At 37.3% G+C, this 26974-nt stretch overlaps 1 protein-coding gene across 1 annotated transcript; it reads left to right on the top strand.

Annotated features, from left to right (window-relative positions):
• The first annotated feature begins 979 nt into the window (after positions 1–979).
• LOC148311066 (piwi-like protein Ago3) lies at positions 980–26409 on the top strand. Its single transcript, XM_088257311.1, has 17 exons — positions 980–1107; positions 4104–4218; positions 4828–4921; positions 7050–7236; positions 8000–8105; positions 9047–9215; positions 11300–11427; positions 13171–13334; positions 14551–14748; positions 15601–15738; positions 16774–16951; positions 17589–17846; positions 18990–19217; positions 19466–19643; positions 21277–21442; positions 22924–23142; positions 23896–26409. Exons 2-17 carry the CDS (start codon positions 4111–4113, stop codon positions 24158–24160), a joined length of 2784 nt encoding a protein of 927 aa, XP_088113437.1. The 5' UTR covers positions 980–1107; positions 4104–4110; the 3' UTR covers positions 24161–26409.
• Positions 26410–26974: the final 565 nt, after the last annotated feature.

Here is a 26974-nt window from a genome sequence, read left to right as displayed (position 1 = left end):
GTAATATGGAATTTTAGGCATTCACAGGGCTTTTGACCTGGTATTGGCTGTCATGCATTGTGTAAAGCATTGTTCCGCAAAGTGTGTGCCGTGGCACACTGGTATACCGTGGTGATTAGTTAGTGTGCCGCGGAAATAAGTCTAGTTTTGTGGAAATATCACAATTGTTCCAAATTTAGATTGCCTGTGCTCAGTTAATATGTTAATATGTTAAATATGTTACCATAATATGGTAAATATACACCTCTGAAATTATTTAATTTGGTAGGTGTACCTTGAATAGAAAAAGTTTGCGGAACACTGGTGTAAGGTATTCGTATCTCTGTTGGAGCTGACAAATGAAACTGCCATCTTTTAAGAACTTTATGAAGTACAAAGCTTTCCGTCTCTGACCATAGGTGAGAATTCTTTCAGCAAAATGGTGAATAAAACGAAGTTACATTCTAGATACAACCCTTCAACCTCTAATATGAAGCTTTCAACATCCGAACCCCATGATTAACTCAAGCTTTCTACCTACTTTCGAGGTTCCTGAAATTCCTTGACCCGAAATGCCCCCCTATTACCCGTATATGGTAATTCGACGGTGATTTTAAGTTTTAATATTTTTTCACTGCACTTATATAAAAGTACAATCTACAATTCATGAAACCATTAGCTTTATAATGGAATTATTTTCTTTCAAATAAGAACTATAATAAAGTGTGGCATTTAAAAAAAATCATTTCAAAACATTTCTGCCAACGAAACCACTCGATTACAGCAATGGATATTATGAAATATTTTTATTTTATTTACTAAATAATAATACATCTGCGTTATATACACATATCATTATACATTTGCCAAGCCCCTTTTGAGTTGGAATTTTAGAACAACAAACCCCGATAAAAATTTCATTCGCAGCACAACAAAAATACAACTTTGTTTATGACATTCTTTTCTAGGAAAATACAACCATCTGTGGCCGTTGCGTATTGTCTATTGTTATCTTGAAATTCGTGTTGTTTGCATTTAGAAAACTTTATTATTCGACAATTTCAAAGCAAACGGTGATTTCAACAGTATTATTTGAAATCAAATTGATCGCATTTGATCATTCCACATGTAAGTTCATATATCAAACAATCTAATTCATGTCCACTAGAAAAGAATATTAACATCGTCTTTAGACTGTAACGAGTTGTATCTTGTATGTTTGTTATTGTGAAATAGATCTACACACGACATCGCTATTAATTGTTAATTTTCTTTTTAAATTAAAAACATATAGTGTTGAATGCGTTTAGTTAGCTACAAAACTACACAATTTGACATTTAAGGTTATATTACACGCATAGAAATATTACGAACGCGTGTTGTTGACAAGTTGACTGAGATGTGTTTTTGTTTTGGAAACACCTAATGTCTATGTGACTGAAATCTAACTACGGCTTATGCAACACCGCACCTACTTTGCCTTCAACTTTATAAGTTTTATAGCTTATTCCTACTTGTGATTGGTTTTACTCCTAATGTTTAAAGATAATAATAAAACCCTTATCCGCACCCCAATGGTGCATAGGGCACTGTGTCATAAACGCAGTGTTATCTTGATCGTTTTACACATGAAGGAAAGGTGATCAGCCCTCCGCTTCAGGTACCAGTCCATGGTAATATAGAATAAATATTACAGTGAAAAAATCACTTATATTTATTTTACCCCCCTTGGGAATCGAACCCGGGACCTCCAGAACGGTAGCCGAGCGTGCTGACCATTACACTACGGAGGCGGACATAATGTTTAAAGATACCATAATTTATTTCGTATATTACAATCATTTTTTTATATAAATACCAGACTATAACAATTTCACTTTAGTCTACATTTGACCTGGTGATGGAATGATTATTCCATAGCCGGCAATCATGAAGTGAACGAAAAATTATAAGGAAAGTGTGATACTATAATTTCATTAAACTCTTGAAAAACTGTAGGCAAAAATACTCGCTACTGAAATTTAACGTGTTTCTGCGATTTACTTCTTAAAAGAAATTGTGACTTATTTTATTTAAAAAATTGGAATTGGAATACATTCCAGTCAGATAAAAGAACACATTTTACAACACTTATTTATAACCGTCATAGGCTGGTTTAAGTGATCACTTTACACACGTGTAACATTCACCATGTTACACGTGTGTAAAGTGATCACTTAAACCAGCCTATGACGGTCGTAAGCCCCGTAAATGCCCAGACTTCCATATCCTCCTTCATCTTTGATGAGATGTCAAAAAATAATATGAAAATAACTCCTGTAATTGGAGATAATCCAGATTTTGTGAACAAGTATTTGGACACACTCAAAATGTTGTAAAAAAAAAAACTTATTTATAAAACTAAACTTAACTATTCCGAAATAGCGTATAATGTACCCGGCTACCGTACCCGTCATGCGTCACAATCTTTATTCAGAGTACCTGTCCTTCGAACTAACTATGCGTGGAGCTCACCTATGTTTCAAATGGCTAGTGAGTACAACTCATGTTTTAGCCAAGTTGACATTTTCAATTGTGGAAAATCTGTGTTGAAAAGTCGAATGGTGAGAATATTGTCCTCTCAGGATCTTTAAAAACTACGCTTCTCAGCATTGTATGTATGTCCCTACTAGAATCAACATCACACACACACACATATTCATTCATTTGCTAGATCTACACTAAATATGTAATAATCTTTATGTTTCTGTGGTTAACTATAATTGGCTTGTTTAATGTATATCTTTTAATAGTTTTTTTTTAAATATCGCTCACTCCTTTCAAGAACGTCATAAATCAAAAAACTTGATTTTTCAGTAGAACGTTTTAAAAGTTTAGCAATATAATACAATGCGTTAAAAATGAATATCAAGCCACTTATTGAACTATTTACTGTGCAACAGATCTTTTTAGGTGAAACCTGAATGTTTTTTCTCCATTTGAAAAATATTTAGTATATTTCAAAAAATACTTAAACAATACCTTTTCTTCAAAATACAAAAACAACACTTTCTGCCCTGTAGCGGGTAAATATTAAGTTAAAAATATGCCGCTTTTGCTGGGATATAGAACATTTTCTGGGCATTCCGAAAATATGCACAACTGGAAATTGACGATTTTTGATTTATGACGTTCTTGAAAGGAGTGAGCGATATGTTGCTGTTGTTAACAAAAAAAAAAATAATAATAATAATAAAATAAAATTGTTCAGAACATGCAATTAAATACGACATGGTCACATTCGGCCATGTTCGCATCATTATGCATTCTATTTCAAATCTACCCACTTTCACTACCCATTTATGAACAGTAATTTTACACTTCTTCTAACCCTTATACTCACCCAGTGGTCCATAGGGCACTGCATCATATAAAAGCGTTATCACATGAAGGTAAGGTGATCAGCCCTCCACTTCAGGTACCAGTCCAGGGTGGTAATATTGAATAAATATTACAGTGAAAATATCACTGATATTTATTTGACCCCCTTCTGGGTATCGAATCCAGGACCTCCAGTACAGTAGCCGGGCGTGTTGACCATTACACTACGGAGGCAGACATATTCATATAAAAACATTAAAAAAATCCTTCTTTTCTGACTTTGAAATGAGGCCGGCGCAGAAGGTAAAAATACCCTTCCCGTCCTTAAGCATCAATCGACGGGTAGAAATAACTTTCGCGACCTAAGTGTGTTTTACCCGCCTCCGTAGTGTAATGGTCAGCACGCTCGGCTATCGTTCTGGAGGTCCCGGGTTCGATTCCCAGAGGGGGGGGGGTCAAACAAATAAATATAAGTGATTTTTTCACTCTAATATTTATTCAATATTACCCTGGATTGGTAACTGAAGCGGAGGGCTGATCACCTTTCCTTCATGTGTTAACGATCAAGATAATACCGCATTTATATGATGCAGTGCCTTATGCACCATTGGGGTTGCGGTAAAGGTTTGAAGAAGTGTGTTTTAACGGGGTTGGTGACTAAGTGGTTCATTTTCATCCTAGTTTAGCATCTCAAAGTGTAAAACAGGGATTTGTAATGTCGCCGTGGCTGTTTAATCTGTACACATTTTACATTTTTTTTGCAGATTCAAGATGGCGGACAGACAAGTCCCGTTAGGAAGAGGTCGTGCCATGCTTCTGTTGGCGCAACAGGAATCCAGTAATGCAAGTTCAATGAATGCCCAGAGGATTCCCACATTGGTAAGACCAACATTTTGAGTGTGTCCAAATACTTTCACCAATCTGTATCATCTCAACATGGATGAAGAAGATTATGGATGTCTGGGCATTTACATGGGTTAGGGTTCGGAAAATCGAGTGGTGTGGTTGTCAATCATGGGTAGAATTGGTGAATGTTGCACGTGTGTAATGTGATCACTTAACCAAGCCTATGACGGTCGTGAGCCGTATAAATGCCCAGACTTCCATGTTCTTCTTCATCTATGTTGAGATGTCAAAAATTGGTAAGACCATATAATTTGATCCAACTAACTGAACTAAAAAATTAAGCCTCATACCGCTTCTGGAGAAAGAAAAAAAGATCTTCGCATCTTCCACATACTCACTTTGAATATTAATCTAATCTGAGCACGAAAATATTGATCCTCCACCCCTTATATACGTTTTTAAGGGAGTTGCATGTGGTGGGGACAATATTGTAAACATTTAAAACTTAATGAACTGCATCTCTTTGTTCTTCTCGAATACATTTATGCCTACAATTGTAATAAACAAATTGCCATAAAAAATACACAATTTTTGACATGAACACCACCATATGTTTAATAATTGTAATAATAATTTTTCTAGGGACCCAGTCCGGGCGTATCTACATATCCTATAAACGGGAGAGGCAGAGCGCAGTTACTTTCACAATGCTTAGGCTTGGAACAGTCTAGATCAGGTAGTAATAATATCCAGTTATTCCCTAACAAACTTTAATATCTTTTCCAGGAAAGGGTTTTTTTCCATTGCGGCAATCGTCATTTCAATCTGTTTGGTAGAAGCATCTACTGAGAAGTGTGAATGATGCTCATTATCACCCTAGAGCTTCAGAATCTAACAGCTATGAATTCTAAAATTTTTGTTTGCTGAACTGTGTAACCGTTAAAATAATGATGATAATGTATGTGTATACATATCGCTCACTCCTTTCAACAACGTCATATATCAAAAATCGACAAATTTCAGTTGTGTATAAAATGTACTATATCCCAGCAAAAGCGGAATATTTTTTAACTTAATATTTACCCGCTACAAGGCAGAAAGTGTTGTTTTTGCATTTTGAAGAAAAGGCATTGCTTTTTTTATTTTTTTAAATACTAAGTATTTTTCAAATGGACCAAAAACATTCACGTTTTACTTAAAAAGATCTGTTGCACAGTAAAAAATTCAATAAGTGGCTTCATATTTATTTTTAATACATTTGATTATATTTTTAAACTTTAGAAATGATCTCCTGAAAAATCAAGTTTTTTTATTTAGAAAAGAGCGAGCGATATATTTGTATATATTATCAGGCGCTGTGGCGTAGTTGGGTAGATGTTCAACTGCGAAATCGACATCGCGGGTTCGATTGCCACCAATTGCAAAATAAATTCAACAAAGATTTATTTTCAATTGGTCTGTGTGTTTGTAATGCATTTTCACATTTCGCTCACTCCTTTCAAGAACGTCATAAATCAAAAAACTTGATTTTTTAGGAGATCGTTTTTAAAGTTTTAAAAATATTATGAAATGTATTAAAAATAAATATCAAGCCACTTTTTGAACTTTTTACTGTGTAACAGATCTTTTTAGGTAAAACCTGAATGTTTTTTCTCCATTTGAAAAATATTATGTATATTTTAAAAAAATAATTAAACAATACCTTTTCTTCAAAATGCAAACACAACACTTTCTGCCCTGTAGCGGGTAAATATTAAGTTAAAAATATGCCGCTTTTGCTGGGATATAGTACATTTTCTGGCCATTCCGAAAACATGCACAACTGAAAATTGACAAATTTTGATTTATGACGTTCTTGAAAGGAGTGAGCGATTTATCTTCCCTATACTTACTATCCTACTTGCGGACAAGCCTCTAAAAGTAATCCGATCCGTACAATGGCATCTCGCGCTCTACCAAAAGTAAGCATATAGAATGCTTATAAGCGTCTCCCGTTCTCTACCAACAGTATGTAAAATATGTTCGGGGATCAGGACCGTCTAGGCGGTGTTTAGAGCTGCCCAAGTCAAGGACAATTACTCTCAAGTGATAGTCGACGTCAGAGGGACCTGACATGACACAAACAGAAGAATAAGAATGTGTTAACCTTTTAACTGCCGGTAGGTACATGTGTGGCGGTACCCAGCACGTCACGAATCTTACGACAAAAATAAAACCTTCTAAACATATCATTATTGAAAGTGTAATAACGTTTATTTATAAAACTTACCAAATAAATGAAGAGCGCGCCAGTTGTGCAGTCATTTATCCATAATCACAAAATTAATTGTTCATGGTGCAGGGTTGTCACAAAATTTGTCATAGAAAATATGAAAACTAAGTTATATGTCAAAAGTAATTGTTTTTGTTAGTTTAATATTAAAAGTATATACACACACACTATGATTTTAAAAAATTAAAAATCATCAGAATCGACACTAAAATCACTGTCATCAGATTCAGCAGTTACGGCAACTCGGGGATTATTGGACAACCCTGATCGCCACTAGTTGTTCCGACAACAAAGCTCTCTTTAATTTACGTTTTAAGTGGTAAAAACGAATTCTGTTTTAATTCTAAGTATGCAAAGATATTCTCAATAGATGTCACTATGCGTTCAATATATTTGTACATTTTAAATTATTAATTTTTTAGTAAAAGCCCATTTAAAACGGCGCGTCTTAAGACGTAGTTTTTGTATGAGCGGCGCTCCATCACAGAAAATTAAGCGGCCTAAGACGCTTTTGGCAGTTAACCGGTCAATAAGCGCATTCTTCTTGCATCATTCATGTCTGTTGTTTATAACTTTGTTTGATTATTCTCAGGATCAACGTCATCCACTTCGGGCGTGTACTCCAGCCCTTCACCCGTGTCCACACCGTCGCCGACCTCCTTGTCGGACCACCAGACGTCTCCGAGCTCCACCGTGGTAGGGTCGCAGCCTCCCGAGCGCCACGTCTCCAGGGGCCGCGGGGCTGTGATGATGCTCATGAGACCGGAATCAGTGCAGAGGTACACTCGTTTGACTAGAGACAAGGATAAAATAAGATTGCCATTAAAACAAAAAAACTAAATCATAAAAATTTATTTAAAAAGTATAAAAATCCTATCACTTTACACACATATAACATTCACCAATGGATCATTCTCATGATGTGTTATTGTTACTAATAAATTAATATGAAAAACCACAAGACTATCGGTAACATTCTTATTAAAAGCTGTAGAGAAGTAAGGGAGATATGAAGGTTTAAACATTAGATTTCTGTTCAGCTTTGTATTTTTTTTTAATAAATGCATTTATTTACATCTAAAACATGTGTTCTTAGAATTGTAACCTACCGACGGGTATGCAGATTGGGAGGACAATATCTTTACTCGATCGTATCTCCTTGTGTATAATAAATAAATAATAAAACCCTTATCCGCACCCCAATGGTGCATAGGGCACTGTGTCATATTAACGCAGTGTTATCTTGATCGTTTACACATGAAGGAAAGGTGATCAGCCCTCCGCTTCAGGTACCAGTCCATGGTAATATTGAATAAATATAACAGTGAAAAAATCACTTATATTTATTTTACCCCCCATTGGGAATCGAACCCGGGACCTCCAGAACGGTAGCCGAGCGTGCTGGCCATTACACTACGGAGGCGGACTTGTGTATTGACTTCTTAATCCCGCATTCATAGTTTATTTCAATAAACCCCTTTAAAAACGACGGATAGAGCTTTCACTGTATACATACTAAAACAGCCCCAATTGATTTTTCAGCCGAAATTCCAGCAGTACTCCCGAACCCGAGACTGGGAGCGTTTCTTCAGCCATATCATCACTGAAGTCCATCTCACTTGAATCAGGAGAATGCACTTCAGTTTCAGTAAGTTAATACGGAAATAATATTTCATAATATTGCGTCCGCTGTGATAAAAAGTTGAGGATCACTGTTCTCAACGCCGCAATTCTTTGCTCTGGCACTTCTTCACTGTGAAAATGGTGGGAACAAATATTACCCGTAAATTGCGCACTATGAACCCACCACTGAATTTTCTTCTTCTAACCCTTATCAGCACCCAACGGTGCATAGGGCACTGCATCGTAGCGACGCAGTGTTATTTTGATCGTTAATTGCATGAAGGCAAGGTGATCAGCCCTGCGCTTTTTGTACCAGTCCAGGGTGATATTAAATAAATATCACAGTGAAAATCGTTGATAATTGTTGATAATCGTTGAAAATAATTGATTCGGCAGTCACTTTGTGGTAAAATCCATCCATTTTTAATTTAGGTTGTGCTTAGTTAATACCACTATTTCTTAAAATCCGCTGTGACACGTGTTTCGATGCTTTGCGCATAATTTTCAAACACCGTATATTTCATACAATGTTTGCAAATAATGCAGAATGCAACGAAACATGTGTCACAGTAGATTTTAAGAAATAGTGGTATTTACTAAGTAAAACATGAATGTATTAATTTTAAATCAAACACAGATTTTTTGAGTCTACATACTTAGTTGTATTTTATTAACAAAAACACATAAAAAATTACATTGTGACAATTGTTTCGCCTTGTTAGGGCATTATCAAACGAATGACATTCGTTTGAATGCCCTAACAAGGCGAAACAATTGTCACAATAATTTTTTTATGTGTTTTTGTTAATAAAATACAACTTAGCAGACTCAAAAAATCTGTGCTTGATTTAAAATTAATACATAAATTAAAATGGAGTTCTACAAATTAAACGCCAAATCAAAAAATAAAATAAAAAATAAGTAAAATAAAAAACTTGAATTAAAATGACCATAATTTTGTTGCAGTCCGAATCGACCGCAATTGTCAAGCAGCACGGAACGAGCGGACAGGGTGTCTCCGCCACCACTAACTACATCAAGCTGCAGATTGAGCCCGGGAGTGGCGCCTACGAATACAATGTCAAATACCACCCGCTCCAAGATGCCAAGCACTTCAGGATAAAATTATTGAAAGGTACGCTCCAAACCAAGGGTGGCCAACCCGCGACCCGCGGAGCATTTCACACATTTTTTCTTAAGTGCACATAAAACTATCAAAATAACATACCATCGTGCGTAGTTCGTATCATATCCCATATATGGAAGTATCTCATTATCGTGACAATTTCTTCTATAGTATATTCGTGTTAACAAACAATCACAACATTTTGTGATCGACTTTTAACTACACATTAATAACAATACAAGCTGCTATAACTGACTGCTAGATAGACTCAAAGTAAAAATGCTATGTAAAAGACAGTAGCCATGATACTAGCAAAAAATCTAAGCGATATTCAGATTGTGAAATGGTTAAGGAATGCTTGGGGTGTGGACGACATAAGAAAACAAATTGAAGATAATTTGAAAAATCGAGTATCATGTTTCCTTTGAATATTAAAAGAAATGTTGTTTTACGGCCCGGTAAGAAATCTAATTTCTAAATTCTGGCCCGGCTACTGAAAATGTTGGCCACCCATGCTCTAAACTGTGTTTCTTCCTCTGCTTGTGCCCTGTCAGGACCCCATATTGTTGGCGATCACTCCGGCATCCTCAGTCCTGCACCTTCCGGAACAACTCTTACACCCCTTTCCCTTAAACTGTACTTCTTACGGTATTCCCATTATGTCAAATACCAAATTTTTAAGATTTTCACAGGATTTTATCAAAATTTTAAAGTTTAACCCTTACAATGCCAGAAGCTATTAACATGGCCATACCCAGTAGGCCGTGATTTTTTCAACAAAAATATGAATGCTTTTAGAAAGATGACTGTAACTTTGATAATATCGGTAAATCCTAATACTTTAGTATTTCTTGATCTTTCTAATATATGTTTCTATATATTCTAATTAAAAAATATTGCAATTGGATTCGATATTGGCTTGCGACAAGCTCAAACGACAACGCTCATTTTGTATGGCCAACCTGGCGAGCACGGAATTGGAGGGCGCGTAAAGCGCTCTTGGCACTGAACCGGTTAAAGTTGAAATATAATAAAGAAAATAAAATAATGGAAAAAAATTGTCATTAGTTAAGATGTTGACTGCCAACTATGAGATATTTTTTAGATTAAATTCTTTGCTAGGACACCGACTGGGCGTTATCTTGTCCTGTGTTTACTTGCTATATTTGTTAATCTACGATAAAATTCCTAATATATCAGTGCTAATATCGATAGATGGCTTCTGGAAAGAGAACAAAAATCAATTCTGGTTTATATGAACAGAAAATTCATTAATAAATGACCAGAAAATATAATTTTATACGATAATTAGAGTTTTTAATAATAAATAATTATTAAATGAAATTTGCTGTTTAGACCGGAATTCTGAAAATTGCCGTGGCAGTCAACGTGTTAAGTTTAAAATACCGTTTATATGTTTATGCCGTACTTGGCAGGTTTATTTAGAATGTATTGACGAAATGAACATCTTCCGTGAACTGCTCTTTACACGCGCGTGCAACTCCCACAAAAGACACAGCGACAGTGATTTGAGCAGTTTACGCCGTCATAGACGTCAATGACTCCAGTTTCTGTGAGCATCAAACCATAGCAGCTCTGTGTTGTTTTACAATTCGCTCGCTCCTTTCAACAACATCATATATCAAAAAACTTGAGTTTAAAAATATAATGAAATGTATTAAAAATAAATATCAAGCCACTTATTGAACTTTTTACTGTGCAACAGATCTTCTTATGTAAAACCTGAATTTTTTTTCTCCATTTGAAAAATACTTAGTGTATTTAAAAAAATAATTAAACAATACCTTTTCTATGCAAAAACAACACTTTCCGCCCTGTAGCGGGTAAATAATAAGTTAAAAATATGCCGCTTTTGCTGGGATGTAGTACATTTTCTGGGCATTTCGAAAACATGCACAACTGAAAATTGACGGTTTTTGATATTTGACGTTGTTGAAAGGAGTGAGCGAATTGTCAAATTTTTTAAAAGTGTCAGGTATCAAGTATCCAGCCTCAATGGCGCCGGGTTAGTGATATATATATTTTTCCGTGAGTTTATTAAAATAATGCTTATTATTGTCATTTTTGTTCAGCTCATAGAGAATTTCTGGGACCCCATACCTACGATGGATATAATCTGTTCTTACCGAGGAAACTTGATAATGACGAAACTACACTTATCTCGCCACATCCTACCACGGGCGAATCGGTCTCCGTAACGGTAAGCAATTATTTTTATCGATACTTGTCTCTCAATTTTTTTAAAAGGAATTACCCGCAGAGCCCCTACTTTAAGAGGCTTGTCTGCAGGTAGGATAGTAAGGATAGGAAAAGTAAATGTGAAAAATACATCACAAACACCCTGACCAATTGAAAATAAATTTTTCTCGAATTAATTTTGCAATTGGTGGGAATCGAACCCGCGACGCCAGTTTCACAGTTGAGCGTCTACCTTACTACACCACGGCGCCTGTCTGATGCCAATTCGCATAACTGTTTAAATGTTACAAGACACAATAACTTCATAAGTTTGTGCATTTTTCATGCAATTTTTTTTAAACAGTATTTCCTACAGGTTTTTCAATTCAAATTGAACGCTTCACAAACAAAATTAGATGTTTTACAAAACTAATTTGGCAGTGTAATGGTCAGCACGCTCGGCTTCCGTTCTGGTGTTGGGAAGTCACTACACAATAAAAAATTAACGATTTTAAAATGGAAAAATACAAAAGTCATAAATTATAATAATTTAGATTTATTTGCTGAAAACATTAAAAAACCATCTGGCAACGCTTAGAGAACAAGCATAGGGTCCACTCTGGTCGGGAGCCCAAAAGCAAATGCTGCGTGCTGCTAGTCAGCCAGAGAACATTGAGCTTTGAGCTCCTCGTGCTTGCACAGTCCAAGTATGCAAGAGTGAGATGCAAATATAGTGCCGCAGTTCCCGCACACTCTACACGCGAATTTGTTTCCGATATTCACAAAATACCTCCGATGTACCTGATGAATTCTGATTATTATTAATATTATTTTTTAAATCAATGCGTAAATATGTTATAGAGGAATACATAAAATCTTAGCCTTGTATTTATTATATTTGTAGAGATATTGATGGTTATTAGAAGCAACGTGTACAAGGTACACAACACCGGGAAGGGAGGGTTAACCCATCGGCCTATCAGCCGCCAACCGTTGGCGGTAGGTATATTTTTACATTTGCAAATCAGCCGCTGTTTAAGCCACGCCCCCATTCGTGGTAGTTCATATTATAAAGTTATTTTCGTGTGATATCTACAAATCAGTAAAGAACGCTATTTGTAATGCATTATTTCTTATAATTTTATTACAAATTTATTGACGACACTTGACCAAAGATGTCCCTGTAAGGATAGAATTATCCTTTTGATTGAAATATCAACTATAGTCAGTGAGAAATCAAAACTTAACATCCCAGGAGTAATGTTTTATTGAGTTATTTTTTCAAGTTTTCATGTTAATTTATCACATTTCTGATCTAGATACACGATAAAATACGTGCATAATAGTTACATGTACCATATTTCTTGGTAAAACAGTAAAAGTTTTAATTTTATGAGATAGTTTATTTTTATAACTGGGTTGAATTTAAACGCCGTTGACTCCGCAGCCACGCGCGCGGTGTTATTGATCGGCTGTTGGACCGCGCACTAAACATTCGATGGTACCTTTTTCTGCATTAAAGATTATTTCTATGTTTGGTCTCGTTTTATCAGGTGCAAAATATTAGAGCGCCCCCTTGTTTGACAACCCATATCACCTCCCCTCCGGGCGGGGCAACTTTCTTACTTGCAGGGATACATTCAATTAGTGTCTTTATATACATGTTATACTGATATGCGGATGGGTTAGTAACAATGACTAAAAAGGTAAACTCGATCATACATTTCTTGTCCATGGTTATTACAGAGTATTTCTTTAATTTTAGGTGACTTTCGTGAAAGCCAGAAAATTTCGAGAAATGAAACAGTTGTATAATATTCTTTTCAAAAGAATAATGGCCGAACTAAAAATGGTGGACTTCAAGCGGAACTATTATGATCCGACAAACCCAACAAAAATACCGCAGTACAAGCTGGAAATATGGCCGGGGTATGTAACTCAACTTATTTATTAATATATAGTAAGCTCCGTAAATGCCCAGACTTCCGTATTCTTCTTCATCTATGTTGAATGTCGGGTTGTGTTCCCGTGGTTAGTGTCGCGGACTGTCAAGTCAGAGTTCTCGGTTCGAACCCACTCTACCACAATTTGATACCTATTACTAATAATGAGCCGCTCAGGCTCACAGAAATAGTATGAAATTGAAATATTTGTGTAAATAATAAAAACACTAATATTTCTCTTTTTTTATTAAAAATAAATAAATAAATAAAAATATTTGAAAAATAACTCCGATAATGGATAAATATCACGATGTGTGGTTATTGACTTATAAATTACTATGAAAAATCCCAAGACTATCGATGACATTCTTATTGAATTCTGTAGAGAACTAAGCCAGATATGAAGGTTTAAACTTTAGATATTCGAATAAAATGAAAAACGTGCATTCGCATACGTCATCAAATTTCCATCATCTAACATTTAATGGCGTCATATGGTTTATTGTCTATGGTTTATAGAGCTGTAAAAGTAGTAGTGTGGATTGTTTGTTTGCCACTACACTACCATTTGTGTTATACAAATATGAGGGGAGGGGGGAGTGGGAGGGTGGACCATAGACATCAACAAATACAGCCGCCAATAATTTAGCGATGACACCAACATTAAAATAACTCGATCGTTTCTGTGACGTCATTCATCGCCAACTTACGAAAATAACGTTTTTTCCAAGGCAAATTTTCCAAAAGAAAACGATGAATGAAAATATTAATTATATCGGCTGCTGTGAACACAAAATGAGTCTAATGCAATCCTTTATAGGTTGAGTATGTTAAATCAGATATTCGTCCCGTCTGAAAATGATTCGTTGGTAATGAGCAATCAAATATTTAATTTGGTTTACAATTTTAAGACTTGCCTTGTGAGGTCTATCTCCTCTGGTGGATATTACAACCCGGGCCTATCTCTGGAGTTTATAGTAATTGGTTCGCTTTGTCTGCCCAGTTGAATGGCATCGCCGCGATAATAGGGCATGATTCCCTCATTGTCGAATTATAAATAAGACTTATATTCCTCAAAATACAGTAGGGAGTTTACAAATGTAAGAGAGATATGAAATGAGATAGTCCAGATTTGTGAATAAGTATTTGGCCACACTCAAAACGTTGTTGACTCTCGGGATTGTTTATGGCTAATTTTTCAGTTATGTAACAGCTGTGGACGAGTATGAGGGCGGCGTGATGCTGTGCATCGACGCGTCGCACCGGGTGCTGCGCAGGGAGAGCGTCCTGCAGCTCCTCCGGGACATGCACTCCCTGCATCCCAGCAGCCTGGAGATCGACCTCAGGAGGACGCTCATCGGGCAGGCCGTCATGACCACCTACAACAACACGTGCTACATGTGAGTACTCACCAAAGTGTGGACACCTTCATCTTGCTTTAGCCCTTCATGGAAAAATCTTATCAATGGTTGAACTTTGTCGGAGTTAAAGTTCATTATTTTGTCCTGTTCTTTTCCCAACGATGCTGCACCTTCAATAGTGGAAATTGTTTACTAATAAATATTAACCGGATCCACGCGGCTCGCATAACCGTATGTGTTTTAATAAAACATGCCCCATACGCGGCTGACATAACCGTTTGTGATTTTACATTGCTCCAAGTTTCGAACCTCAGTTCAACTTGGAGGGATTTTTTCATGGTGTGGAACTTTGGATAAAATAATACGTCAATCCTTGGCCTTATGACATCTGTTGAAATATCTGACTAATAATTTGTAACATCACAAGGATAAATAAAAGAACAGATCCCTGATTTTTCTTGCGGTCGGTAATTAGTCCGCGCCATTATCATGCCCTATATCTGTCTCACTCTCGACGCTACGCATCGCCAGTGGGTAAGAGTGACACACGATGCGTGCTTTGATTTATTTATGTTACGATCTTATTTGTTTATATTACGATATATTTCAAGAATAATGTGACACAAGTGTATTATAGAGTACCAAAAGGCACAATGAATCCCATTGAACGTTTTTGTTTAGGAAAATAAATCGTTTCTTAACTAAATACATGATAAAAGTAATCATTTTAAAAACGGTGAAATACCGCTGCGTACGGGCGTCTCTCAACCTCGAAACCTTTGAGCTGGAGTGATCACCAACGTTGGTTTACCTGACAGGGCACCAGCAGAGAAGGATTATTCCCTGCAATGTTTCGAATAACTCTTTGATGTATATCTCACTTTGCTTCAGTGTCGATGATGTGGATTTTACGCAGTCACCTATGTCCAGCTTCTCTTCAAAGTCGGGAGAAATCACCTACATGGATTACTACAAGAACAACTATGGGATCGAAATCACCGATCCAAACCAGCCGCTGTTGATCCACAGGTATTTTAAACTTCTTCTTCTGCTTAGTGCACTCCTTTTGACCTGTTTTAAAGAGGGATTATCCTCCTGCAACCCTCTACCTTCAATGCTACATCAGGATGAATAAACTTTACCATATAGAGAAAAAACGTTACCAAAGGATGATCCAAAAAATATTTTTTGTTGGTGTAGGCCTTGTGGCCTGTTTTTAAGAGGGATTATAACCTCCTGCAATGTTGATTCCCAGCTGTCAATCCATCTCTTTAGTGGTCTGCCTGAGAGTACCTTGGGGTTGGCCGTGCAGTGCAATGTGGGGGAATCTGAATGGTATACCATTGTCTTCTTCGTTGTCTTCCCCACCTTACGATGTCTTGGGTCTTGCATATTTAAAAAATATATATTTTAACATGATATACACACAGAAAAGAAAGAAAAATCAAAAATAGAAACTTTATTACAATGTTTACAATATTAACTCTTGATCATTTATCCATTCCTTTATTTTGCCTTTGGTCCATATTTAGTTTGCCTCCGCCGGCAATTAATTAAAAATGGTCAGAACTATGTATTGAAGTGTTCTATATTTATTGTTCACTCTTGGGACCATCAACCCCTCAAAAACTGTAATCCCTTTTAAACTAAAATACCTATAATTTTTTTTTAATTATCATTCAGTCAAATCAGAACAAAATCTCGACTTCCAACCTCCGAGTTGAAGATTCTCCGATCCACAACCGGAAGCACATTGCGAGACCGAGTAAGAAACACCGACATCCGGAGCATGTGTAAGACGGAGAATATCGTGAGGTGGAGACGACAACGAAGGCGATATTGGAATGAACATGTTGTCAGAAGACAGACTTCCACGTATCACCCTTCAAGGTAATCCTGAAGGACGCAGACCTCCGAAAAGATGGAAAGGCAGCTGGGAGTCAACATCCCAAGAGTGACAGGCGGAGGTACAAACAGATCCCTAGGATCTACAAAAAGAAGAAGAAGAAGAAGAATTCAGTCAAATGCTTTGGCTTTCTTACTATTCTTTTTTTTTGTTTGAAGGAAAACCTCCCGAGACAACCTGAGGGATCAACCCCGGGTCTTGTTGATAGCCCTGATCCCGGAATTGTGCAACCTCACAGGACTATCGGACGATATGAGAAACAACTTTAGCCTGATGAAGGAAGTGGCCATGTACACAAGAATCACTCCCAACCAGAGATTCTATGCCATCAAAAAGGTATTGACCATGTTATAATACCGGATAACCATATTCACAGACATCACGTACAATCAGCAAACTTTTAGCGAAAATTTAAACCTGTCTGGGAGTGTGACCATACATGGTCATCCAAACAAAACTTTCCTCAACGGAGTGTGGGCGCACTTATAATTAAAGCCCGGTGATATTTATTTCTAAAATGGCACTTTTACTGCTATCTGTAGTTGTATTTAAACATTAAAATCACACCTCAGATTATTTTTCTGTTTTACCCACCAGATTTTACTTTAATGTTTATGTTTTGATTTAACGTTTTCGTAATGATCTAATATCTTGGTAATATTGTTTCTGCTCTGGTCTCTATCCCGTATGTGACCATCAGTCTCACACGTCTTAAATATTTTTACTTTGCTTTCGATATTCAATATTCTTCAAGATTTTTTCTATTAGTCATCCCGATATTACAGCCGCTTTAAAGATCTGCCTTAGAGTCTCATCATAGAAGTTGCTAGTGCTACTAATGTCAACTCCCGGATACTTGAACTCCATTTCCTGGTCAATTATTTGATAAAAATCGACGTACATTTACGTCCATACTCCCGGAAATCCACCCTTTCACGGAAAATGCACCTACAACGTAATCGTTGGTTTTTAGTTTGTGAACAACGTGAACAACTGCCCGGCCGCTAGGCAGATGCTGGCCAACTGGGGCCTGAGCCTCTGCCCCGACACCGTCAAGCTCAACGCCCGCGTGCTCCAGCCGGAGCAGATCATCTTCGCGGACGGGCGCAAGGTAGCCGGGACGCCCCAAGCCGACTGGGGACGCGACGTCTGCTCCAACCGGAGCATCCTCGCCGTGGACCTGGACAACTGGGCCGTGCTGCACGTCAAGAAGGACAAGATCTGCACGGATGTGAGTCGGCCTCATTCATTCTAAGGACAAAACATTGACTAATAGTGGTGTGTTAGACTGCTACTTAGCGATATCGCTATTACCGATATCACCATGTATCGCTATTACCGATATCACCGATATCACCATACTAGGATTCAATTCAATTCAATTTCAATTCAATTCAATTTAATTTATTTATAGTTAATATACACATTACAAACTTAAATTTAAATCGTATACATTAACAAAAATAGAAAATAAGCAAGAATACTATTGCTAAAGGTGTAGAAGAATCCCGCTTCGGAAAACTGCTTCAGACACATGGAACAGATCAATATCCAATGAGATATTGTTCAACATAGCGGTAGCTCTTCCTGCAGGCATAACCATCGGCAGGTTGGTCCTGTGTATAGGAATGTGAAACAATCTACGTCGACGCTGTCTTAGGTAACTATCGGGAACATACGGACCAATGTTCCGGATAATTTCAGGATTATCGATCACACCGCGCAACAATCAATAAAAATGCGTAATTAAATACACATTTCTTCTAGTCTCAAATACTATTGTAGCCAAGCATGGATAAACTCGGTCAGGTAGAGCCGAGGATAATAGCCGTAATCTCTCATGTAGAGATACCTCAGATACTTCTTTTGGACTTTCTCTACCTCTTATCCCGGCAATGTTGCGCAGCCATGATGTCTGCTCTCTCTTAGATTCTCAAAGTCCTTCTATCTTTCGCATCATGATTAACCCATCGGTATACCAGCATATCGGAATATCTGTGATACTTCGTATCTCTGCGTATTTCCGAACCCGGTGAGTCCTAAGCCGAGTGATATTTAACACGCCATGACTGACATCGACATGTATATTGTCTATTTTCATCATTTGTATCTAATAACCCAAAAGACTAAGAAAGAGATATACAATGCAAGACAAAATTCAAACACCTTATGAAAATAATGCGCAACGCATCGAAACACATGTCACAATTGATTTTAGGAAATAATGGTATTTATCGAGTAAAACCTAAATTAAACATGGATAGATTTTACCACAAAGTGACTGCCGAATATAGTAATGAAATTCCATATTATTCTTCACCTATGTTGAGATGTCAGAATGCAGATATAACGAGGATGTGTGTCGGTGTTGCAGTCCTTCGTGGACACTGTTCTGCGTTGTGGGCCGCCCATGGGCATGCGCATCTCCAGCCCGAAGGTGGTGTGCCTGCAGAACGACAAACCCGAGACGTACAGCTTGGCGCTCAAGGAGGTCATCAACCCGAGGCTACAGATGGTGATGTGCATCTGCCCAACCGCGCGCGACGACCGCTACTCGGCCATCAAGAAGACCTGCTGCCTGGAGAACCCCATCCCGTCCCAGGTAAAACCTGAACTTTTTTTTGAAATGCGAAAACAACACTTTCTGCCCTGTAGCGGGTAAATATTAAGTTTAAAATATGCATCTTTTGCTGGGATATAGTACATTTTCTGGGCATTCTGAAAACATGCACTACTGAATATTGACGAATTTTGGTATATGACGTTGTTGAAAGGTGTGAGCGATATGTGAGCACAGGGAGTTCACGTGCAACAAATGTTTTCCATTTAATATGATTAATTTATTTCTAGGTGATAAACTCGCATACTCTGATGAACAAGATGAAGCTCCGCGCTGTTGCGCAGAAGGTGGCTCTGCAGATGAATTGCAAACTTGGCGGGACGCTGTGGGCAGTCAATATACCCTACAAGAACGCCATGGTAGTCGGCATCGACATTTACCACGGAGCCGGAAGGCCGTCCTTTGCAGGTAACATTTTACCACCATTTTTATTTGTGATGTGAAACTTTAACCCCTTAAACGGTTAACTGCCGTTAAGTACATGTATGGCGGCACCCAGCACGCCGACAATTTTACCACAAAAATAAAACGTTCTAAACATATTGTTATTTAAAGTGTATTAACGTTTATTTATAAAACTTGCCAAATAAATGAAGAGCGCGCCAGTCGTTTAGTCATTTATCCATAATCATAAAATTAATTGTTCATGGTGCAGGGTTGTCACAAAATTTGTCATAGAAAATATGAAAACAAAATTATATGTCAAAATTAATTGTTTATGTTAGTTTAGTATTAAAAGTATACACACACACACACACACTTAGATTTAAAAAAAATCAAAATCATCAGAATCGACGTCATCAGATTCGGCAGTGACGGCAACTCGGAGATTATTGGACAACCCTGAGCGCATTAGTTGTTCCGATGACAAAGCTCTCTTTAATTTACGTTTAAAGTTGTAAAAACAAATTCTGTTTCAATTCTAAGTATGCAAAGATATTCTCAATAGATGTCACTATGCGTTCAATATATTTGTACATTTTAAATAATTGATTTTCTATACTAAAAGCCCATTTAAAACGGCGCGTCTTAAGACGTAATTTTTGTATGAGCGGCGCTCCGTTCTCAGAAAATTATGCGTCATAAGACGCTTTTGGCAGTTAACCGGTTAAAAATGCTGCGTGGCACTTAACCTTTCCTTCCCGGTGATATGTATTTACTACATTTTGACTTTAATAATAGTATCAGTATAAAGTATAATCGATACGGGCTCAGAATTTTTGTATTCATCCGTAGTATGTATAATTACATATGACATATCACCTGAAATATGTCAACACACTAAGGACAGGAAGGGTATTTTTGCCTTCTGCGCCGGCCTCATTTCTAAGCCAGAAAAGAAGGAATTATCCGATATTTTTATATAAATATTATATACCAATCTCTTTATTAAGGTCTTAACTATGTGTTTATAATTATCGAATCCCGTCGCCAGCGCTAATAATGTGCAAAGGCAAATAGCCGCAAGTTAAAAACAGTAGTTTTGAGATAAATGAGTTTATAGTCATCTTGAAATGATGCTTTTTGTCAAAAAATGTATCAAATTAATACAATTTTGCGGCTATTTAGATAGTGAATACCTCGTTAAAGGAAAAAGATGGAACAAAATTTGTGATTGTAGATGAAGAACCCTCGTCCCCCTCCGTAGTGTAATGGTCAGCACGCTCGGCTACCGTTCTGGAGGTCACGGGTTCGATTCCCAGGGGGGGGGGTCAAATAAATATAAGTGCTTTTTTCACTGTAATATTTATTCAATATTACCCTGGACTGGTACCTGAAGCGGAGGGCTGATCACCTTTCTCTTCATGTGTAAACGATCAAGATAACTCTGCATTTATATGACGCAGTGCCCTATGCACCATTTGGGTGCCGACAAGGGTTTTATTATTATTATTATTATTAGATGAAGAACGCTTTGAGCCGTGTTACGCCAGACAGTCGCAACTTGAGTTACGGATAGTTGCCCTTTACACATTAGAGCGGTCCGCAGGCGTAAAAAATATCCATCCGAAATTAATTAATGTTCTGCTTGTTCTCGCAGGCTTTGTTGCTTCATTCAATAACACGATGACGCGCTGGACCAGCCACGTCATCATACAGAGTAAAGGGCAGGAGCTGATCGACGGGCTCAAGGTCAGCTTTGTGAAGGCGATCAAGCACTATTACAACGTCAACGGGATCTTCCCCGGCAGAATCTTCATCTACAGGTATGTTTATCTACTCCTTTTTCCTCCGTCTCTCCATATATCCTGGGATCTGTCTGCGCCTTGAGATATCAACTGCAAGCATTCTCTGCATCTATGCTTATCCCATGTATTGTATCCTCATTACATCATTTTTTAATCATTGGCGTCAGTTATTGTATGAATTGGGATTTTAAAATAATTGTTTTTATTTATGTAATATTCAATTATAAACAAAACATTTGTTTTTTTACCACTTTATTATATTGTCCGCCTCCGTAGTGTAATGGTCAGCACGCTCGGCTACCGTTCTGGAGGTCCCGGGTTCGATTCCCAAGGGGGGTAAAAATAAATATAAGTGATTTTTTCCCTGTAATATTTATTCAATATTACCATGGACTGGTACCTGAAGCGGAGGGCTGATCACCTTTCCTTCATGTGTAAAACGATCATGATAACACTGCGTTTTTAAGACACAGTGCCCTATGCACCATTGGGGTGCGGATAAGGGTTTTATTATTTATTATATTATTATATTGTAACAACTAGTTTCGGAAGCTACAAATACTTGCATCTAGAATTTTTTTATTTTTTTATTAATTTTTTACCTTTCAAAAACTCTTTTCTTTTCAAAAACATATATTTATTTTGAAAAAAAAGTTGGGCTTAATGTTTTTTTTTTTTTAATTTTGCAAAAGCACATTATGTTTTGAACAAATTATAAATAAAACACTGTGTTTTTTACCAGTTGAGTATTTTATTTTTATTTTAAATTACTAGTTTCTGAAACTAGAGATACTCTCATCTACGTGTTTGAATATATATTATATATTGAATGTTAAAATCAAATAATCTTTTTTGACATCTCATCAAAGATGAAGACGGGCTGACGACCGTCATAGGCTGGTTTAAGTGATCACTTTACACACGTGTAACATTCGCCAATTCTACCCATTATTGACAGCCACAGTACTCAAATTCTTGGAAGTTCTATATATATATGAACCAATTTTAAAACATTATTCTTGAATCACTAGAACTTCACTAGAGACATCTATTGGTGAGATGAAAATAAGCTTTATATTGAGCCGAAACTCTTTTATTAGTATGAGATCTGAATCCTGGATTATAATCACACACATGAGAAACGCCAGAAAATATTATTTTCATTTTTATTATTTAAGCTTATAATTTGACCAGATAACTTATTTACAACATTTTATGAGTGTGTCCAAATACAAACAAAACATTGTACAAATTGAAACATTGCACAAGAATCAATAGAATTTTCACTAGTGACATCTATTGGTGAGACGAAGAAGCTTTATTATTGAGCAGAAACTCTTATATTAAATAACTCCTATAATTGGAGATAATCCAGATTTGTATTTGATAAGTATTTGGACACACTCAAAATGTTGTAAGGGTCAATCATGTCTTACCGCAAAGTGAATGCCGATACAACAAATAACATGTACCGAACATCCGCACTGTCCTCGGTGCAGGGACGGCGTCGGGGACGGGCAGCTGCCGCTCGTCAAGGAGTACGAGGTCCCGCAGCTGGAGACCTGCTTCGCGTTGGTGGACCCCACCTACCACCCGCCCATGACCTTCATCGTGGTGCAGAAGCGGATCAACACGAGGATCTTCTCCGTCGCCGGCAACCAGCTCGACAACCCCGACCCCGGGACCGTGGTGGACCAGACCGTCACCAGGAGGGCGCTGTGAGTAGCTCTCCTCCAACTCTCCTCATCCTCGACTCGTGTTATTTATTCATTTCATTCACTCATTCAAACCCTTTTTAATTTTTTTCCATCCCTTATGTCACTGTGGCCATATTAGGTCTATTGTGACCTCCCTCTGCATTACAGCTCACTGCCAAGACCTACATGAGTCATGTATCTCACGACCTGTCTTGGTGGTTGGAGCTTCACCTTCTCGGAGTCCAGTAGATATTCTCCAAGGATGTGACTTCGTTTGTGAGCGAGTGCGTCACAATTGTAGAGAATGTGGATTGGCGTTTCGTTATCCTCCATACAAAATCTGCATACTGGGGAAACCCTTATTCAAACCCTAATCCGCATCCCAATGGTACATAGGGCACTGCATCATATAAACGCACTGTTATCTTGAACGTTAACAGATGAAGGAAAGGTGATCAGCCCTCCGCTTCAGGTGCCAGTCCAGGTTACCAACAGTATATAGTTATACTTACGTACATTGAGTTTTTTTTATCCGTTTTACTGCTTTTTCACATATTATGCCAAAATTGCGGAAGAATTTTAGAGAAAAAATCAAGATACGATCAAGATAACACTGCGCTTATATGATGCATTGCTCTATGCACCATCGGGTGCCGATATTGGTTTGAAGAAGAAGAAATAAAATATTGCCAACATTGCAATAAAATCTTTAGCAATTTTACTCTACATGTAAGAAAAATCTATCCCTAATAATGGTGCCGTTATTCGTTCCAGCTACGACTTCTTCCTGGTGTCGCAGAAGGTGCGTCAGGGCACGGTGACGCCCACGCACTACATAGTGCTGTACGACACCAACGGCATCCAGCCCGACCACGTGCAGCGCTTCACGTACAAGATGTGCCACCTGTACTACAACTGGCCGGGCACGGTCCGCGTGCCCGCGCCGTGCCAGTACGCGCACAAGCTCGCCTACCTCATGGGGCAGGTCGTGGGCAAGCAGCACGACCCCTCCCTCGGGGACAAGCTCTTCTTCCTGTGAACCAAGCCTGACCTTTCTATTGCTCATTCTAACCCTTCCCTTAGACGGCTTGTGCACTACACGGAATTCTACCGTCCGGCAGTCCGGTTTTAAAAAATATAAGCGACTACAACCTGTTTGAATAATCCCTGTTATAAGCGTTTAGTCTGAACCCGCTATTAGATTCATAGTAGAATTTACTTTTAAAACGTCATATTTATGACATTTCAAAACATTTTAAGTATATTTTTCCAATTTATAGAACGTTGAAAACATTATTATTTTTACAGTATTCTGCATCATTAAGTCCAAATTGCATATTTTCGAGATAAGGTTTTTTGCCAGTACACCCACGATATGTATGTTATAGAAAATACTTCCATAGAGTCATTAAATATTAAAACTGCATTCTTTTAAACTATCAATAAATGGATAAACATCATGACGCTTTGATATCATAACAGTACATATTAAAACACTAAAGCAGCTTGTGCACTGCCCGGAATTTACCGTCCGGCAGTCCGGTTTCGAAAAATAAAAGCGATTACGACAGTTTAGCGTGATCGAATTTACGCGCACCGTGATCACGCACCGATCGAGCACACCAATCCGAAGAAAAAAAGTCAAAAGCACAAGCCAATCATCCGTTTTATATGCTAATCGAAGTGCCGGACGGCAAAATTCCGTGTAGTGAACAAACGCCCTTACGGTGCTAAAAACTTCCGCGTACACCGGTGATATGTATTTTGTACACCATATTAATACACTATCTGCGGGAAGGGTTATTTTACCGTTTCACTCGACTGGTGGTGTTACCCTTCGGTAATTTTACCTTTTAACTTGACTCATTGTAAATTGCGTGTAAGTTATTTTTACGCATGACTTTTTCGGCATCTTTTGATCTCATATCGATGTATACAGTATGGTTAAATGTTATCACTTCTTTTCAGAGTTGTTTATCTCTATTATGAGCGCGAATCTGCCCGCAGATAGTGTGTCAACACATTGTAATTGGGGGTCTAAAAACAATAGACTTAAGCCAGAAGCGGGCGTTTTTTAGCGATTAGCGCAATATATATAACTTTCTTAAAATCGCCACGACTTCTAAACCAAACAATAGCATGGTTTGGTCATCACAGATAAAATAACAGACAATCTGATCATGTTATATAATTTCACCATGTTTCTACGCTGAATATGTTTATATTATCAATTTGGTGAATGGCACTACACATATTTTCAATTTGAAATATTCCCCATAAAAGAATCATGGTTATCCATTCAATAAAATTATATGATTGCTTGTAACATAAGTAAAAAAGAATATAAATTATATGATAAATTATGTCCGCCTCCGTAGTGTAATTAATGGTCAGCACGCTCGGCTACCGTTCTGGAGGTCCCGGGTTCGATTCCCAAGGGGGGTAAAATAAATATTAGTGATTTTTTCACTGCAATATTTATACAAAATTACCATGGACTGGTACCTGAAGCGGAGGGCTGATCACCTTTCCTTCATGTATAAACGATCAAGATAACACTGCGTTTATATGACACAGTGCCCTATGCACCATTTGGGTGCGGATAAGGGTTTTATATGATAAATAATAATAATATAATATCTTTCTGGATCGAATGACAGGGGTTGATTTTATTGTTATATAAGACATATAAAAAAACAAAATTTTGTATCAGGATTCTAAGTGTTCCAAATCAGGTTTGTTCCATATGAATGAAAATAAAAATCAATAAAAATCCACGACTCAAATCAAGGAAAACATTCAATCAGGCGTTGTTAAGGCGGAGCCTCACCGGAGCATTTTGTCGTAACGTAACGTCGTAACATCGCTTACAGCGAGCATCCGAAACTATGGATGGAGCGCTCGGCTCGCTGTACTGACTATACAAATGCTTGCATCGTAACGTGTTACATTAAAACGAAATGGCTCCGGTCAGTCTCCACCCTTAAATCATCATTTTGCTACGGTTAGATTTGAACGATTCCATCTTTCAATAAATTTGCAAAAGCCTCACTTAACATTTTTTCGCAATTTATTATCAATCCTTAGAAAAATGAGGTTTTAACCCTGGTGATATTTTCTCTATGATTTGTGACATGTGTTTGGTGAGTTATTAAAACGTGTAATATATATCGCTCACTCCTTTCAAGAACGTCATAAATCCACAAAATAAAATTTTTCTCCATTTGAAAAATATTTAGGATATTTAAAAAAAATAATTAAACAATACCTTTTCTTCAAAATGCAAAAGTCACACTTTCTGCCCTGTAGCGGGAAAATATTAAATTAAAAATATGCCACTTTTGCTGGGATATAGTACATTTTTTGGGCATTCCGAAAACATGCACAGCTGAAAATTGAGGATTTTTGATTTATCATATTCTTGAAAGGAGAGTGAGCGATATGTTTATATGTATTTTTTTAAGCTTGACATATTATCATTTTATTTGTTATAATAAAATTATATGTAAATATACATATATATTGCAACATTGAACCTCTAACTTGACGATGGTTGCCAAACCTTAGAAGTAGTAATCTGTTTAAACATATCCGCTCCCTATGTGGAGTATATGGAGTCCACAAACTGCCTCAGACTCTTCTGTCAGCGGCCAGCTCCCATGCATCCTCCCAAGTCCGATCCGCTTCCCAAAGTTTACATGAGAATCGCTAATGGATATATATATATATATATATATATATATATATATATATATATATATATATATATATATATACGTAGCTCGATTGGGTATGCCAAATACTTGAAAGTAGTCGAAATAATCAGCGGGTATGTATGAGGAGATGCATGAAT

Source organism: Brachycentrus maculatus, unplaced genomic scaffold (assembly GCF_059751285.1).
Source record: "Brachycentrus maculatus isolate JH-2025_06_01 unplaced genomic scaffold, ASM5975128v1 h1tg000078l, whole genome shotgun sequence".
NCBI lineage: Eukaryota > Metazoa > Arthropoda > Insecta > Trichoptera > Brachycentridae > Brachycentrus > Brachycentrus maculatus.
Note: the sequence above shows the minus strand (reverse complement) of the source record. Positions and strands in the feature narration are given on the sequence as shown.

What these genes read in the sequence shown, in the direction of transcription:
- LOC148311066 (XM_088257311.1), top strand. Translation starts at nt 4,111, where the DNA reads ATGGCGGACAGACAAGTCCCGTTAGGAAGAGGTCGTGCCATGCTTCTG. An exon ending in CGGAAGGCCGTCCTTTGCAG is followed by an intron (nt 19,644 to 21,276) that starts GTAACATTTTAC and finishes TTGTTCTCGCAG; the next exon opens with GCTTTGTTGCTTCATTCAAT. An exon ending in GGCAGAATCTTCATCTACAG is followed by an intron (nt 21,443 to 22,923) that starts GTATGTTTATCT and finishes TCCTCGGTGCAG; the next exon opens with GGACGGCGTCGGGGACGGGC.